This window comes from Chaetodon trifascialis, chromosome 19, assembly GCF_039877785.1.
Source record: "Chaetodon trifascialis isolate fChaTrf1 chromosome 19, fChaTrf1.hap1, whole genome shotgun sequence".
NCBI classification, from domain to species: Eukaryota; Metazoa; Chordata; class Actinopteri; order Chaetodontiformes; family Chaetodontidae; genus Chaetodon; species Chaetodon trifascialis.
The window spans coordinates 16282708-16298719 of NC_092074.1; the positions used below are offsets into that span (position 1 = coordinate 16282708).

Sequence of the window (16012 nt, forward strand, 5' to 3'; positions counted from 1 at the left end):
AGTGCCATAAATACCTTCTATGGGGCCATTTACACAATACGCTCAGTTTGAAGCACACGTGTTAAACGCTCACTGACTGATACCATAAATGTAAAAACACTGATCAAATAACAAGAGACATTCATATTCCAGCCACCTCAATATGTAGGCTATTTATTGCTTATTTAAAGCCACCAGTGGCCTTGCACTTCACAGTTCAAAGTTTCATATATAGGCAGTCACCTGGGAAAGAGAAACCCAGCATCACCTCACTGCTTTGTCAGTGGATTTCATCCCTTTTACAGAACAGTAATGAGCAAAAACATTTGTCCCCTTAGAAATAGCAATCAAGAGCACATAAAAAAAGTCACCACGATTACCTCATGAGCATCTTTTCATTTTGTTACACAGAAGACGTTTCAAAGCTTTTTAAAGTCGGTGCCTGAGACATGATATTTTTTTTTTCAAACACAATGTAAATCCAAAAAACTTTTTTTTTTTTTTTTTTGCAATTACATGATCAACATGTAAATTAAAGTAAAACATCAAACACAGTTTTGCCAGGTTGACTAGCCCTGCTGGAAGCAATGCCAGTTGATGTGATTATACAAAAAATACAGTGTATTACTCTCTGAGGGGACCGGGGAGTTTTTTTTTTGTATGGGAGTAACAAAAAAAATAATCACAGCAACAGATGTATGGTACAGAAGATACTTGTGCTTGTAAGAAGCCAACAAAGCTCTGGCTTAACGCTGGTCACACACTCCTGCCCCCTTTAGATATAACTGCTGGCAATTATTAACATGAATAACAGCAGTTTCAGCATGTGATATAGTGATCAACAGTTGTCCGAGATCATAAAACAGCTGCATATTACTTACGTTTTGATATAACTCCTGGCTACTTCTTTAATATGTACTTACAATCTGGCAGAACCAGTATTCGCTTTTTTTTTTGCACAGTATGATTCGTGAGGCTTAAAGTTAATCGCTGCCAAAAGAGTGGAAAAATGTTGGATGTAGAGAAGTAGAAGGTGTGTCTGAGCTCCATACACCACCTCTGTGGCTCTTTAATGATCTCCTTAGTGTCTGATGAAAACACCCGCTGAAGGTTTCACCTCCTTGTGTCGAGCATTTGGGCAAAGCTTTTAGAAAATAGCTTATGATTTGAGAAGGCTAGCTTAGCATTATCCCAGAACTGTTGCATATACCACAAATGCCCCACAGTGTACTAAATATATGGACATACAGAGGCGAAATGCCTACAGCAGATGAAAAAGCCGCCTTTCAAAAAGCTGGTGTACTCCTTTAACGTTGGACGAGTAGTTGTTGCTATTTCCCTGATGCTGTCTAAAAGTTAGAAGTTATCGTCGTCATCTCTTCGGGACATTATGAGCTGCCTCCTGGGACCTGTGAGATGAGGGACAGACGACGGGGAGTCCGGTACTCCAGAGTCTAATTTAGGAGTGGAAGTACAGCGTGGCCCAACCCGGCCCATGAGCCCACGGATATCTCTGTGAAGGGCCGGATCGCTGGGGATCGAGTTGAGGCGCACCCCCTGTTCCAGACCCCCAATGTCCCGGTCCAAGCGGGGGTTACTGGCGCTGCTGGGAGACTGAGGATCAGCGCTGAAATATAAGGTTGAACTTGACTCTGTAGGGCAGAAGTACGGCTCCGGACTGTCTCCAAACACAGACTTGCCCTCGGGTGAGCTGCGTTTGAAATCTGATGCGGGCGACTCCAGCGGGCTCTCCATCTCCAGACTGTCATCCTCCTCCTCCGGTTGTTCGGTGGATGTGGGCTCGCTGACGCTCTGGAACTCGTCTTTGCAGTCCGAGAGAGGTGCCAGGCCTTTCCCCTGAGACTCGGAGGTGGAGACGCCCCCGCAGCTGCCTCCTGCTGTGATGGTGATGCCCTCGTTGCTCTTAAACTCTTGGTTGTACTCCTCCATGTCCAGTATGGCTGCCGCTCCGCCGGCCCCGTACGCTCTGTTGATCTTCCCCAGGTCTCCCGTTTTCAGAGCCAGGCGGATTAGGAGCCAGTGGTGGTGGTAACAGGGGCAGGAGCTGTTAGGCCGGCCCCCGCAGGTTCCGGGGTGCTCCAGCAGAGAACCAGGCACACCTGAGAGGGAGAAACTGCCGTGGTTTTGAATGGAGGGAGCTGGCAGGCTTTTGTCCCCGAGAGAGAAGGAGGACTCCCCTCGTTCTATACACGTGCTGCCCATGTGGTTGTGGTTGGTCCCCTGGGAGATCTCTGTTGACTTGGGGTGGAGGAACCGGTAGTATAGGACAAGAGAGGTAGCGCCTGGGGAGCAGGGAACAGAAATGAGTTGATTTGCACACATTCAGGATGTTTTTGTATACATTTAACAAATTTAGATGCCATATTCCAAGTTGTTTTCCACAGTTGGAGCGCTCTCATCGTGCCCTCCTCCTCTGCAACGGTTTAACGGCACCTGACAGGAGAATTAGCGCCTCCAGCTGTTTATCTCGATCTGCTCAACTGCTAAAATTCGCATAATGGTACTGGATGGAAGCACGCATTAATTCACATTTTCTGTGACTGATTTTCAGTAAATTCGGTTCAGATTTTCATGTGGAAACTTGGCAAGCATTAGAAACGCCACAACAAGAAGAATTCAAACCTGGTGGGTTTCCATCAGCTGGGCTGAGGCAAATAAACAGTTTCTAAGTACAAGGTTTTGATGTCAGGAAAAACATGGAGATATATTTAGTCCAAATCACAGCGTAGGGCTGCAGCAGAGCGCTGCATCCACTCCGGTTTTGCCTGAATTAAATTACGGTGTTGGATATGGACAAGAACAGTAACTGCATAGCATTTACCAGCATTTGACCTTCTCACTTCTCCTGTGATATCCTGCGATCCTTTGGTATCCTGCGCCTCACTGTTTATTTACCATCATATTCAACTTGAGCAAAAATGAGTGAAATAGCAGAATATCCTGCGCATGAATATCCTGAATTTAAGATCTTAAATTTCGTCATATCACCAATTACATTTGTACTATTACTTAACAAGTAGCACTTAATATATGCATAGTACAGTGATGCGGGCAGCTGTGATGCTGCTCACTTTTAACCCCTTTGAATCACCATTGGGGATGTATTACTCAGATACCACAGAAACCATGAGGCGTTTTCACATGAGTCTAATTACAAGCGCTGAACATCAAAACACGGGAGACAAATCCAAAACCCAGGGAAGGCAGATAGAGAGTGACTCACCGAGGAGAAAGCTACACAGCACAGTGGTGGGAAGGGTCATGCTGTCCCATGATGCTTCGCTGAGGAAGTCAGAGGCGGCCAGCAGCAGAGTGGCGTTCTCTATGAGCATGAACTGAAGGAGGAGAGAAGGTCACACCATCAGTCTTCTGCGGACAGCTTTACGTCACCGTAAGCTGAGGACGCAGAGGTGAGGATGACAACGCAAACTGTCTGCCCACGTGCGTGCGTACTGTATATCTGTGTGTGTGTGCAGCTCCCCTGTGTGCAAGTTGACGAGGCAGTGCTGTACATGGAATACAAAAGCAGATGAGAGACAGTTGTTTCATCAGAATCCTTACTGCATAAAAGCTGGCCATGCGGAAGCGCGAGGGTCCGTCTTTGACGTTGAGGAAGACGAAGACGTGGACGAGCCCCATGATGCCGTTAAAGGCACGCCAACACCAGGGGCCAGTGCAGATGTCCGGCTGCTGCGATACCAGCCAGAAGGAGGCCGTGAGCCAGTGGAAACCTGGAGGTCAACGTAAAAATAGACTAGGAGAGCACATAGGGGATCCATGTACAGTGTTTCACACTGATGCAGAGTGGAAAAACTGGATTAGGAGGACATGCTGCATCACACTGAGGATAATCGCTCATTAACTTCAGTGTACATGAGTAAAAATGTGATCTGCGTAATGTTACTATACTGCAATAATTTCTTATTAATTGCAGCCCTTCTCTTCCAAGACGTCAAACTTAAATGTCAGCTACACAAAAGCACACACGGCGCTTGCTGCTCACCTGCCACTCCGCAGACCCACCAGTTAAAGACTCTGGCAAAGAACATGAGGCAAGTCACCCTTGCACCCAGCATGCCCGCCCTCCACACCAGCTGGCACAACAGGGCAGCCGGAGGCATGGCCAGGTGGCCCGGTCGTATCAGGCAGCAGGCTCTGCTGTACAGCACCAGGGCCCAGGAAATGGACAGCACACACAGGCCGCAGCAATAGGCCACTGAGGGTATAAAACACAAGGAGGGAGCGGAAAAAATACATTATCTCATATTAAGACACCGCCTTGAACAATTTTTGCGACAAACAAGACGTATAGAGCCACGCTGAGATCAGTTTACCTGGGGACATGATGCCCACATCAGTGGAAACAACCACATATGCCTGCAGCAGGCTCTGAGGCAGCGTGAGGACAAGGGCCTCCAGCAGCCAAAGAGCAGCAACGTCTGCCTGCTGCATGACGGCAGCTCCAAGCTCGGCCACGGAGTCATGCCTGCGCAACACAGCCCTCATGCAGTCCCATAACCTGCCAGAAGAGGGAGACAGATACCACAGACGGGATGCGCTGTAACCTCCTGGTGAAGCTTTCAATGACAGATTGATATTAATAGAATTATTTGTGTTCCTGTATATATGTAAACGATGCAGTATTTTATAATATAATACTCAGAGCTGCACAGATCTTACCTTTTGAAGATGCCCAAGTGCAGTATGTGTATGACAGAGAGGTAGCATCGCCTGTCATCGCCATCATCATAGTACCATTTCATACTGAGCAGTTGAACTGCCGTCCCTGGTAGAAAGAGGCCGAGAGTGAGGCCCGCCCACTGCGTCTCCTCATTCCAAAGGTAAAACCCTATACAATAGATCACTGACACACAAACACAAACAACAGACACACACGCAGATTCAGGGTGGTGGAAGTACTTTGTGTTTCTGTGTAAAGTGGGATTTGTTTGTTTTCAGCAAAGAATTCACACCATTCAGTCCAGTCTGATTCATTGTAAAGTCATGCAGTTTTTAAAGGAAACACAGCACATAAAACCCGGCATCAAATCTGCGGAGAGCTGCAGAGGAATGAAAGAGCACCTTGTGTGAATTTAATTTAAGAGGAGGCCGCTCTAATGAGATGATACAGGCTCCACCAAGACGAGGCCAGACTCCTGGCTTCAACAAAGCCTGCAATTATTTGTCTTTAGTTACACAAGGCGTCCTGCACCGTGAAAATAATGACTTGTCACCAAGCAGAAAGTGCATCTCGCTGCATCAATCATCTGAACTAACGCTTCATTTTTCTGTGACAGGCTGACTCCAGCATGCAGCAGCACATTATTTTTATCTTCTGGGAACGGTGTACCTGCCGAAGGCAAAGTCACACTTTGTACCCATGCAGTCACCTTGTCTCTTGTGTCCTGCCCTTGCCCCATTGATCTGCTTAGTCAGGGAATCGTCACACCTCAGTGCAGACTCCAGATGTGCACTCACTGAAATACTTCAATAATAAGAGCATTGGTTATAATTCCTATAATACACTCTTTGTTTTAGAGGGTGCATGGCTGCAAGAGAAATCTAAAATATCACTCCTATCGAAATCAAGGACAGTTTTTTTTGCTGCAGAGGTTAATTGTTAAATTTGATCATTTTCGGCTCTATGACCCCTCTGGATGACCTCTGGGGGGTCCTGGGGCCCCAGTTTGGCCACCACAGCTGTTCTAGCCAGCGCCGATGTCAAATGAAAAGAACAAGCAAGGTTTGCCAATTCAGCAGTAACGCCTGAGCTGTAGCATCACCATTTAGATTGTTTCTGACCTGAACTGCTTCCGGGAAAGATCCAGCACGAAGCATCATGGCCGAGCAACAGCGTGTTACGTTCAGTGAAAACACCCCGCGCACATACAGCACCCCCCTGCCCTGTTTTCACATTTCAGCCCACTAGCAGCCCGCTAGCGACGGGGATTCCATGCCCACTTACGAGCGCTCCGTTCGGCCACGATCACCAGCGCCGACGCGCCGAGCAGCGCCGCCTGGCACCACGCTATCCAGCATCCGCTCCGCCGAGCCGCGGACGGCATCCTGCGGGCGACCGCCCCGACTGCGTTTATCATGGTCGGGATCGGCGGGAGAGCGAGCGCGGCCGTGACATTATCCTGGGCATCCTTCACCTCGGCTACATCCGCTGCCTCCTTTCTCCCGCTGCCTGCCCCCCGTCAAAATGCATGACGTCACCGCGCGGGTTGAAAGGAGCGTCGCTTTGCAGACCGTCACCGCGCGCAGCTCACCTCCTCCCACCTGCAAACTGTACCTCCTCTCCACCTCTGAACAAGTCATAATTGGCCTAATGCTCCGCTGGAGGTACTTATTTCCTCATGATAGACTGATACTTATTGATCAGTCTGAAGGTCCTCCCATACAGATAAAGGTCAGCTCAGGGTCTGCAGGGTGTGGTGTATGTATGTGTGTGTGTGTTTTTTTTATAATTATAATTATTATTCAGCACTCTGTTTACAGATAAATAATATTCTATTGTTGGAGCTTTCTTCTCCCATTCTACTATAGCCGTGGTCACTTCCAGGCCAGCTGGTAGGCACGCTGTGACCTGATCAGGAGTGTGTCATCGCCGTTGAAGATCCCCTGTAAGTTGTGATCTCCTCTTTTGATGACTGCTTTGAACAATACACCACCTGACACCCTGTTTAAATTGTAATCTGAGGATCCCAGGCCTGCACAGGAAGTCACCAAGCGTGACCGACCCTCTGTCACAATGTGTTGCAATATGCTGTGCCTGTGCAGCATTCACAGGTTTCTCTTAGACACGGTTGGAAACGCCTCTCAGAAATAATCTAACACCTTTGTTTTTATATCTCGGAATAAACAGCACAGTCATCTGGTGTGGGTTTACTATCTGGCAGCTTATTAATACTGAAACTAAAATATGGAAGTGCATGAACAAAATTAGGAGCAGGACCTTGTTAATGCTGAAGGTGATTCTGTTGAGTGTTGCTTTTTTTTACGGGGTGAAAGGTTCACACTTACTGGTGGTGAGCATCCCCACACTCATAACAGGATGTTTATCTACGTCACCAACTCCCCACACCAGCACACTACACACACACACACACACACACACGAAAGCAAGTTAATATGTGGCACACAAACATCTGAGGTTTCCTCTGTGTTATTATCTGAACACTTCGCTCACTAACACTACAATGTCATGCCTGTACGCTGAGTGTCAGTGTAATTACGACACACACACAGAAACCCACAGTCTCGCACGGTGAAACCACAAAAAAAGACAAACTTTGTTTATGCATAATCACATATTTAGTTGCTGTTCCTTGATGTTCCAGAGATACAAAACAAATAGCATAAAATGTCACAAATCTCTGTTTTTATGCATTTTAGATTATTAGCAACGGAATAAATTAACAAAGTCGTTTACATTAATAAATCAATCAAGCCACTGGTCCCAGGCCGTGCTGGTAAAGTCTTGATTCTTCACACACTGCAGCCTCCGTAGAGTATAGTCTAGGGCATCCATGATTGAAATAAGGCTTTACTTCAAATAGGGCAGTAACAGACAGCTGCTGAGTTGACCTGTAAGGATTATATAGCTGGATTAGCAAGGCTGTCTTAGGGCTCTGATATGCAGCGTGACTCCAGCTTGATGCTGGTTGGATGCAGAGGTAGAGAGCTGCCATGATGCAGCTGAACGGCAGAACGCTCCTTTGCTTTGCAGATGCTCCGCTCAGTCTCCTCTCTGACACCTTCCTGGTGGTCAGATGTACGAGCCTCCATCTTCTTTATTAGGTCGACAACGTTCCCCTTGTCCTCGGCCTCTGCAGCCATGGCCTCGAGCTGCTCTGCCGCCTCGCTCATGTCAAACCTCTCAATCTCTGAGTTGACTCTGTGTAGCTCCTCCGGCGAGTGTCTGTGGGAGGCCGAGGGGGAGAGAGGGCAGAAGCCTTGGAGGTGCACCTGCAGGCTGCAGTAGTGGAGATAGGCACAGGGGCAGTGAGGACACCTGTGAGGTCGTTCTCCGGTGTGGAGGCGTTTGTGGAGCTTGAGGTGGACGAATTGTGTGAAGCGGGCTGGGCAGAGTTTGCACTGGTACGGCCTCTCACCTGAGTGTAGCCGCTGGTGGGTCTTCAAGTTACTAGTGCTACTGAATCGCTTGTGGCACACCTGTGTCGAAACAGAGCCAAGGAGAACATGTTTTTGACCCTTTTAGATTTGGTCTCAGTCACATTTACTGAACAAACAGGATATAACGTGTTAATAACATGCTTTAGAGGTGGATTTTGGTACTGTTCCCCCCTGTTTCCAGTCTTTACGCTGAGTTAAGATAACTGACTGCTGGCTCCAACTACATATTACAAATGTGAAACTACGTCTTTTACGGCTTTAGCCATACCTTGCATTCATGAGGCTTCTCTCCTGTGTGAACCAGGTAGTGTTTCTGCAGATGGGCCAGCTGAGTGAAGTTCTTACTGCAGGTCTGACACCTGAAGGGACGCTCTCCGCTGTGCACTCGCAGATGGACCTGAGGACAGCATGTCAGGGATGAGCATTTACATTTATTTCATCTGTTAAACTCAAAATATTGTGCAAGTCAGTTTGCAGTCACATGTTTAGCTGGAGGCTGCCATCTTTTCCTCCTAATATGATGAAGAAGAACTAACCTTGAGGTTGGACAGCTGCCCAAAGACCTTCCCACAGATGTTGCAGTCATACCGGATCTTTCCATTCTGCCTGGTTAGGGGGTAAGACAGGGTCTTATAGCCAATATTCTGCCCCCCTTGTTTGGTCTTCCTGAGGTCCATTGCATCCTCAGTGTTTCTCTGAGCGGCAGAGGTGGGTTTGGAAGGGAGGCAGTCAGAAAAGGCTGCCATGCCCACTGGTGGTGAGCATCCTCCGGGCGTGAGGGAAGGCAATGCTCTGCGGAGTGAGGTGACCATGGATGAGGCACTGGATGTGGCAGGTATGGGGAAGTCTGCATTGACATTGCTGGGAGGACAGTGTTTGAAATCTCTGAGGTCATCTGAGGGCATCCTGAGGTAGTTTGTCCTTTTGGATGTGAGGTCCTTGTTGTCTTTGTGCTCACTGGTTGGTGAAAGAATGAGGTCTCGTTTGGTGTTGGATAGTGCAAGTGCCAAGTCTTTGTGTGCATTGGCCAGAGGATGGAGGAAGTGTGCATAGCCGTCAAAAGGCAGTAAATGAGATGAGAGTGCTAAGTGAGGCTTCAGTCGATCGCTGTAGTATGGGTATGAGTGAGGTAGAATGCTGTTAAGGCCGAGTGAGTAGTGAGGCAGCAGATAGGGGGCGTGCCTCAGAGCGGGATGGACTCGATCAGGCACAGATGGCTCTTGGTAAGGTTTGGCTGTAACAGGGCCTTGACCGTGCTGAAAGGTGAAGTGCAAATTGGAGGGGACAGGACTACTTAAAGCTGGCCTTTTGGCAGCTGGAGGGCTACCGCATGGCAGAGATGGTAGAGTTGCATATGTGTGGCCATGGATAGGTTCTGAGTGTGGCTGGATTGGGTAGACAACACGTGGGCACAGGGGAAAAACAGCCGAGCGGTTGGTCTGAGACGAAGGTCTTCTGGGGCAGGTTGACAGGGATTTGGAAGGCTCCTTTCTGAGAATTTCAGAGACGCTGTGTCCTCGTTTCCCTGTTGTCTTCTCCTGTTCTGTGGGACAAATGAACAGTGGAGACATGATATCAGAAACAGGGGAAATCATTTTAGCAACAGTGTCATCGTTCAGTTGAGTGATGCATACACTCATGACATTGACGTGATCACGCAAGTTCCTAGTTGAAGTCACTGTGCATCTTTACTTGCAGTCCAGCTTGTTGCTTTATGCTTTAAAGACTATAAGATCTGTGATCAGTCTCCCAAACGTGCCCTGGTTCTCTATGAAAGTAGACACTGCATGTGAAACACAAGGCATCTGATCAGGAAACAGATAGTGTGGAGTTACCCGGTACAGTATGTTATTTGCATTAGAGAGCTGGCCAGATGTAAGTATTTTCCATCACAAGCAGGACAGGATACACAGAATAAGAAACTGCTTTTTATCTGAAAGTGACTGATGACCCACAGATTTCACCCCGACATAAATAATCCTAAAAGATGCTTCATGGAGTGGAAAATATACCACTGACAGCACATTCAGTGACCTCTAAATTCTATTTATTTCCCCCTGAATTGTACACATGAGTCACATTTATGAAATCTTGATCCAAATCTGGATTTAATCTGAGCAAATCCTTCAACTTTATACCCAAAAAGTCACGAGAAGAGATTCTGCTTCACTGACTTCAGAATAGAGACAAAGGACACGAGCTGACAAACAGAGGAAAACAAAATACAGAAGTATGCTTGTACATTTCACCTACTCTTGGATGAATTAACCACAGCCCACTCAAACACAGAGTAACCCCTATCAACTGTGTACTCCCCTGTGTCACCCATCCCCCTCTCCTGAGAGGCCAGCTCTCAGCAAACAAACAGCCAGCACTCAGTGAGATATCAATCTGTCAGCAGGCCGCCTTGTCAGGAAGTTCAAGTAGTCACTGGAGCGCTTCCTACCTCTCTTCCTCCTTAAGAGCCAAATAAATAAGAGGAGTCGTGCCAGAATGCTGTCAGCACCTCAGGCAGCCTCTTGTGTGCGAGCATGTGTGTGAGCCTGAGTATTTTGGTGTGTGCATGCGGTCTCTCTGCTAGCATGTGCGCTCTTTGTGTTTGTGAATGAAAGCCAAATGCTTTGTGTGTCAAAGAGCTGCCAGCTGTGTTTCTATGTGGCGTTAAAGAAAAAACTGAAACAGTGCCTAAAGTCCTGAAATTGGGCTCATCTTACTCAGGTATTATAGCTATACCTGGATCCAGAGCCTCTCTGCTTTCAGGACCCCACTCTCCTCCTTTGTCTCCAGCCTCAACAAAAGGGCTGTGGGTGTGACTGAGCAGCTTCTTAAACACCCACACAAAGAGTGCGTCGGCCGGCCGGCGCTTTGATTTGGGGCCTTGCTCCACAATGACAGATATGTCCCAAAGCCTGGGCACAAGAATAGTTCCTGTTACCTCAAGGTGTCCAGAAACAGTCCTTGCACCTTCCTAAATTGACACTAATGCGACTCACATACTTACCAGCACTGTCAATAGCCAGTTGGCCCAGTGGAGGGTAGCTACAGCGCTGGGCGAATTCAGGGCAGTACCACACCAGAAGCTCCTGGCCCGGCTGAAGCGGTTTGATGGTGTAGAAATAGATATCCAACCCGTTCTGACATGCAACCAGGTTCTGCTCCTCCACAGCACAAGCTGGGTTGACGTAGCGCATCCAGTTGCTCCGCTCCTCATTCAAACCATCTAGGATGTGGTGTAAATGCCCCTCCAAGAAGACCTGCAGTGTGAGAGGTAAGACGATGAGAGTCCGTTCAGTTGACGATGACAAATCATCATCGTGACATGCTCTGAATCTGAAACCATGATGTCAGGTTTCCTGGAGCCTTTATGGTAAATACTGTATGTTCTTTCAGCTGAGAGTAGCATCTAGAGGTATGAAACCCTGAACAAGAAAATCACTGTATGACTGGATTGTAGTATTGGGTTTACTATCTCGCCCACTGATACTCTCACCTGTCGCCTTAGCGGTGGAATCGTCACTGCATCTGCTGACCTTTTAAAAAGCAATTTAAATCTAGCTTATTTAATCATCCTTTCCTCTCTTTAGGTCTATAAAACTGAACTTTTTGCTGTCTGCTCTTCACCCAAATCTTAGCTCTAACAGTTTGTGTTATGGCTGTTGCAAGTTTTGGTTGGACTTGCATGATTTCAAGGTTGTTGACTCTAAACTGTAAGGTCACAGGCGCTTGTGTGTAATGGAAGATGTCCTGATGCGGCTGACTTGTAACACAGCAGTTCTCAGGCTCAAAGCCACTTCCTTGCTTAGTCAGTGTGAGAGTTTGTGAATCTGGAGAAGTGCGGACATGTGCATGGTGTATTTACTGGCAGTGATACCACTGCCGAGAGAAGCGGAGAGAGAGGAGGACCGCTGCGTCACTGAAACCAAACAGCTGTCTGTGTGGCCTCAGACAGCCATGCAGAGCACTGGCAAAGCGTGCATGCACATTAAACCCATCTGATCTAGCTGCATTTAAAGATAGGCCAGCACTGGCAAGCAGAGTCATACTTTCACAGGATGTCAGACGCTGACCACAACTGCTAACTCGTGCCACACCACAGCCACAGCAGCGTCTCCAGATGGAGATACAGGATGTGAGCGCTTTTTGAACACACACAAACACTGATGAATTTCACATGCATACACATACACAATCCAGAGAGTCACATGCAGCCCACTTACCCTCCAGAAGTACTTCCTGTCAGCATCTTTCAGTAGCGTTTCATTGGTGTAGCTTTCGCCCACCACAGGGCCAAAACGCGTCCCCTTTGGAATCAGCTCCTTGCTGGTCACCCCGAGCACCTGTTCAGCGAGCAGGACATGAAATCACCAAACAACAGAGTAGCTCACAAATTGGAGGCCTGAGGAAGCAGTCGGATGCACTCAGGGTTGAAAAACATAATTAGAGGGATGAGATTCTTGGGAATACAGCCTTTCTTATCTGACTCTCCACCCTTGGCTTGTTTCTTGGTGATTAACAAAAAGGATCAGGTCAATTCACTGGAAAATTGTCCCCAGAGAATGACAGTCTCCAGAAAAATGAAATAATTAACCAAGCAATTACATGTTGTTATTATTATATATTGGCTGCAAAGACAAATGTCCCGCAGAGAAAATAGGCTGTGACAGAATGTGTCCGTTCCTTCACACGCTGAATATTTCATGAGCCAATAGCCCGACTTATCTTTAGTTTCTCTGCCATATTAAAATTTCACCACTACTCTTGTTCGGTTACCTCCAGGTGTGAAACTCACCCCTCTGCCTCAAGCCTCCAGGGTGTGGAAGAGAGTATAAGGTGTCACGGGCACACCCGGACCAGTCAACTGCACCTTGAGCTCTGTCCTCAGATCCCCTAAAGCAATACTAATGTGCTTTCTCTTTCATCTTGAAGTAATGCTGGCATGGTGTATGCCGCTGTATCAACCGCTGCACGCTCAGCCGCAGCGTTTCTCCACTTTTATTTACCCTTGCTTTCAGTGGCTTTGTCTGAGCTCCGTTTGAGGTGCCCTTGTGTCACAGATTACTGTAACATAACCTGCCCTTTGCTCTTCCTTCAACAAGACTCCAGACAGTCCTCATTAGAAGGTCAAAGTGGTAGTACAGGTATTTTGCTGAAGACGTTTAGTCTGCTTCCTCTGATCTCGCCTGACTGCCATTCCTCAAGTCCAGAGGCTCGACCTGAATCTCACTTGAATGTTTCCTTTTCATGAATAGTCACCTGGGTTAATCTTTTATCATTTATCTCCCGCACTACCTGTGATTTCCTAGCCATTGTCCATCCAGTTAAACATGAACTAACATCCACTTTAAGTTGCTGTAACTGCCACACATTCAATCCAGAAGATTGTTTATGGTGTTATCCATGAGGGTGCTCCACTTTACAGTGTAATTGTGTCCTGGGACAAAGGGTTGGGAATCTGAGGTAGCTACTAATCATAGAGACCCCAGGCTGTGTGCTGAGGGGGGCTCGCCTCTCTCTCTTTGGAAAAGGAAAGGCTGAAATTAGACAACAACATGTCAAGTACTTCCCGCCTGAGGATGGACGAGTGGATGGAAGGATGTTGGCGTGACGCAAAGAGTCGGCGGGTTACACAAAATGTAAACAACTACAGCAAATGCTTAGGCACCACTTAGATATAGAAGGGGTCTGTTTTTCTGCATCATTTTCCTCTTTGGTTGTAAAAAAAACAACTCCTTTATGCTCCGCTCTCTTGGACAATTTGAGTAACACGCAAACAAGGAAGTGTGCTTACCTCTGCGGAGTTGTGGCAGCGTTTCAGGGCCAGGTTTCTGGGTAAGGACCTCTCAGCTTGTGTCCGGCCGTTGTTTTCAGACTCTTCCTCCAGAGGTTGGTCCTTCACGATGTAAGTGCACTTTTCCTCAAAGTCTGCTTCTCTCCATGACGTCATGTCTACGTCCTGCGTTTCTGCCATCGCTGCTGTGATGATCCCTGAGCTTGGCGGTGACCTTTCTGAGGTTAGCATCGCTGTGGTGCACTGAGAGGGCGAGGCCTAAACAAAAGATGGAGACATAAAGTAGGGAAACGTGTCGTGAAATAGATGATTCCGGCTTTGGGAGACAACTTTTTACCTTTTCCCTTTGTGTCGCAATTTAAGGGAAAAACACAGACAATACAAGCAACAGCTGAAGGACTGAGGGAAGTCAAGTTTTGAATGGAGCTAAAATTAGACTCCAGAGTGCAAGATGTGACACAGAGGAGGCAGCGCGCAAGATGGGGATGTTACGGAGGAGGAGAAGTGGCGGAGAGTCTAACTTTCCCATCCACTGCTACCACCGGACAAACAAACTTCAAAGTGGAACCTTCATGCTTGCTGCCCCATTGCCCCCACTGTCTCACACATCCTGTGACTCTCCAAATCACAGCCCCTGGGCTATAAGGGAGGTTCCTGTGCACGTCAGCCCCGGAGCAGGACCACTTTCACAAGGAAATAAGCGCTCCCAGTGAATCGACCAGACTTCCTCTGAACTGCCTGGGACTTGGCTCTCAGCCAGGTCCGAACTCTTTCTTTCTGTCTACCCCGCTACTGTCCCTCCCTTCTCGGGAAGATTGCTGTCAGGTACCTGACAAAGGCTGAGCGCCCCGACTGACGGGATGAAACAGTGAAATAGTGAAGAGTGAAAGAGAAGAAGACTTGTGATTAGAAGACAATGCTCAGAACTTCCTTTTTCAGACTCATCAGTTTGCCTCTCAGATAGTGACAGATAAGGTCTGCGGCTGGTAATATTTAGTAAGCGCTCATGTGACTCGTGTTCCCTCCTGAAGTGAGACCAAACTCAACTCAAAACTTAACTGAAAACTTCCTAAATCCTGCACAATTACACGTGAACAAAGCTTTTCCAAGCTGTCCCCTTTTGATGTCCTTTAAGAGGTAAATCCTTCAAGACTCACTCAAAAATCCAACATACATATGCAGTAACAGAAAGTTATTCTGCGGGGAGAAGAAAAAACAAAAAGAAGGCAAATAAAAGTGCAGAGAGATGAGATTTATGGACGATGTTTCACCCTATTCTTCTCTGAAGTGTGTCACCGCAGCTGACTCGGAATGACTGTCACAAGCATGACAGCTCAGTGCGAAACCATCAAACCCAGTGACACAGCATAAAATATATTTTCAAAATCAAGACATGAGTCACAGACGCCCAGCTGTGGCTCGCACGACTACCATGTAACAGGTTGACTCTAGAAAGCACTCTTACTTTGACGTTACCTCTCGTGGGACAGTGTTGTCATGCAAATACCAATGAATAAATCACTAAAAAAAAAAAAAAAAAAACTTCAATTCACACTCCTAATTAGCACAAGCTCTATTCCACATCAGAATAAGATGATTTGAGAAGGATGTTGCACACTTACCGTGAAGCCTTTAGAGGAGCCACACATAGGGCAGGCTGTCAGTGCCCTCCTTGAAAGCTTGAGAGACTATGAGCAACCAGTGGCTGTTCTCTGTCTCTTGTCCTCTCTCGTCCAGCCTCGGTATCCTGTCTACCTGTGTGTGACGGACGGCGTGACTGAACACTTGAATGTGTGTCTCTTTCTCTTGCCTCTTGCATGGGAGGAGGGAAGGTGTGTGTTTGAGACAGAGAGAGAGCGAGAGAGAGAAATACACTCCCTTTTCCTCTATAGTGCTCCCTCCCCCTCCTCCCCCTCCTCCCCTTTTGCCCCATGACTCCTCCTTGGACTGCTTGTGTGTGTTTTTGTGTGTGTGTGTGTGTGTGTCATTCTCCTGCCCCGGGGCGTGAGGCTTTCTCCAGGGGGGTGCAGTGGCTGTCACACAGCTATGTCCGGATCAGACAAATACATCTTCATTTTCTGACAG

General features: G+C 47.5%; 2 protein-coding genes across 4 annotated transcripts; both read right to left on the reverse strand.

Moving 5' to 3' along the window:
• Positions 1 to 137: 137 nt before the first annotated feature.
• On the reverse strand, positions 138 to 6229 carry xkr5a (XK related 5a). Its single transcript, XM_070988159.1, has 7 exons — positions 5966 to 6229; positions 4681 to 4864; positions 4335 to 4519; positions 4004 to 4216; positions 3562 to 3731; positions 3224 to 3335; positions 138 to 2282 (listed from the first exon to the last, which is right to left on the reverse strand). Exons 1-7 carry the CDS (start codon positions 6096 to 6098, stop codon positions 1336 to 1338), a joined length of 1944 nt encoding a protein of 647 aa, XP_070844260.1. The 5' UTR covers positions 6099 to 6229; the 3' UTR covers positions 138 to 1335.
• Positions 6230 to 7297: 1068 nt separating this feature from the next.
• prdm1c (PR domain containing 1c, with ZNF domain) lies at positions 7298 to 15753 on the reverse strand. Of its 3 annotated transcripts, none has more exons than XM_070987358.1 (7): positions 15550 to 15753; positions 13928 to 14185; positions 12357 to 12476; positions 11141 to 11393; positions 8676 to 9682; positions 8408 to 8536; positions 7298 to 8178 (listed from the first exon to the last, which is right to left on the reverse strand). In XM_070987358.1, exons 1-7 carry the CDS (start codon positions 15574 to 15576, stop codon positions 7627 to 7629), a joined length of 2346 nt encoding a protein of 781 aa, XP_070843459.1. In that variant the 5' UTR covers positions 15577 to 15753; the 3' UTR covers positions 7298 to 7626. The 3 variants fall into 3 exon arrangements, with proteins under 3 accessions (XP_070843459.1, XP_070843460.1, XP_070843461.1); XM_070987359.1 differs by having other exon boundaries at positions 7459 to 8178; positions 8676 to 9671; positions 11133 to 11393; XM_070987360.1 differs by lacking the exons at positions 13928 to 14185; positions 15550 to 15753 and having other exon boundaries at positions 7459 to 8178; positions 8676 to 9674; positions 12357 to 12433.
• Between the last annotated feature and the right edge of the window lie 259 nt (positions 15754 to 16012).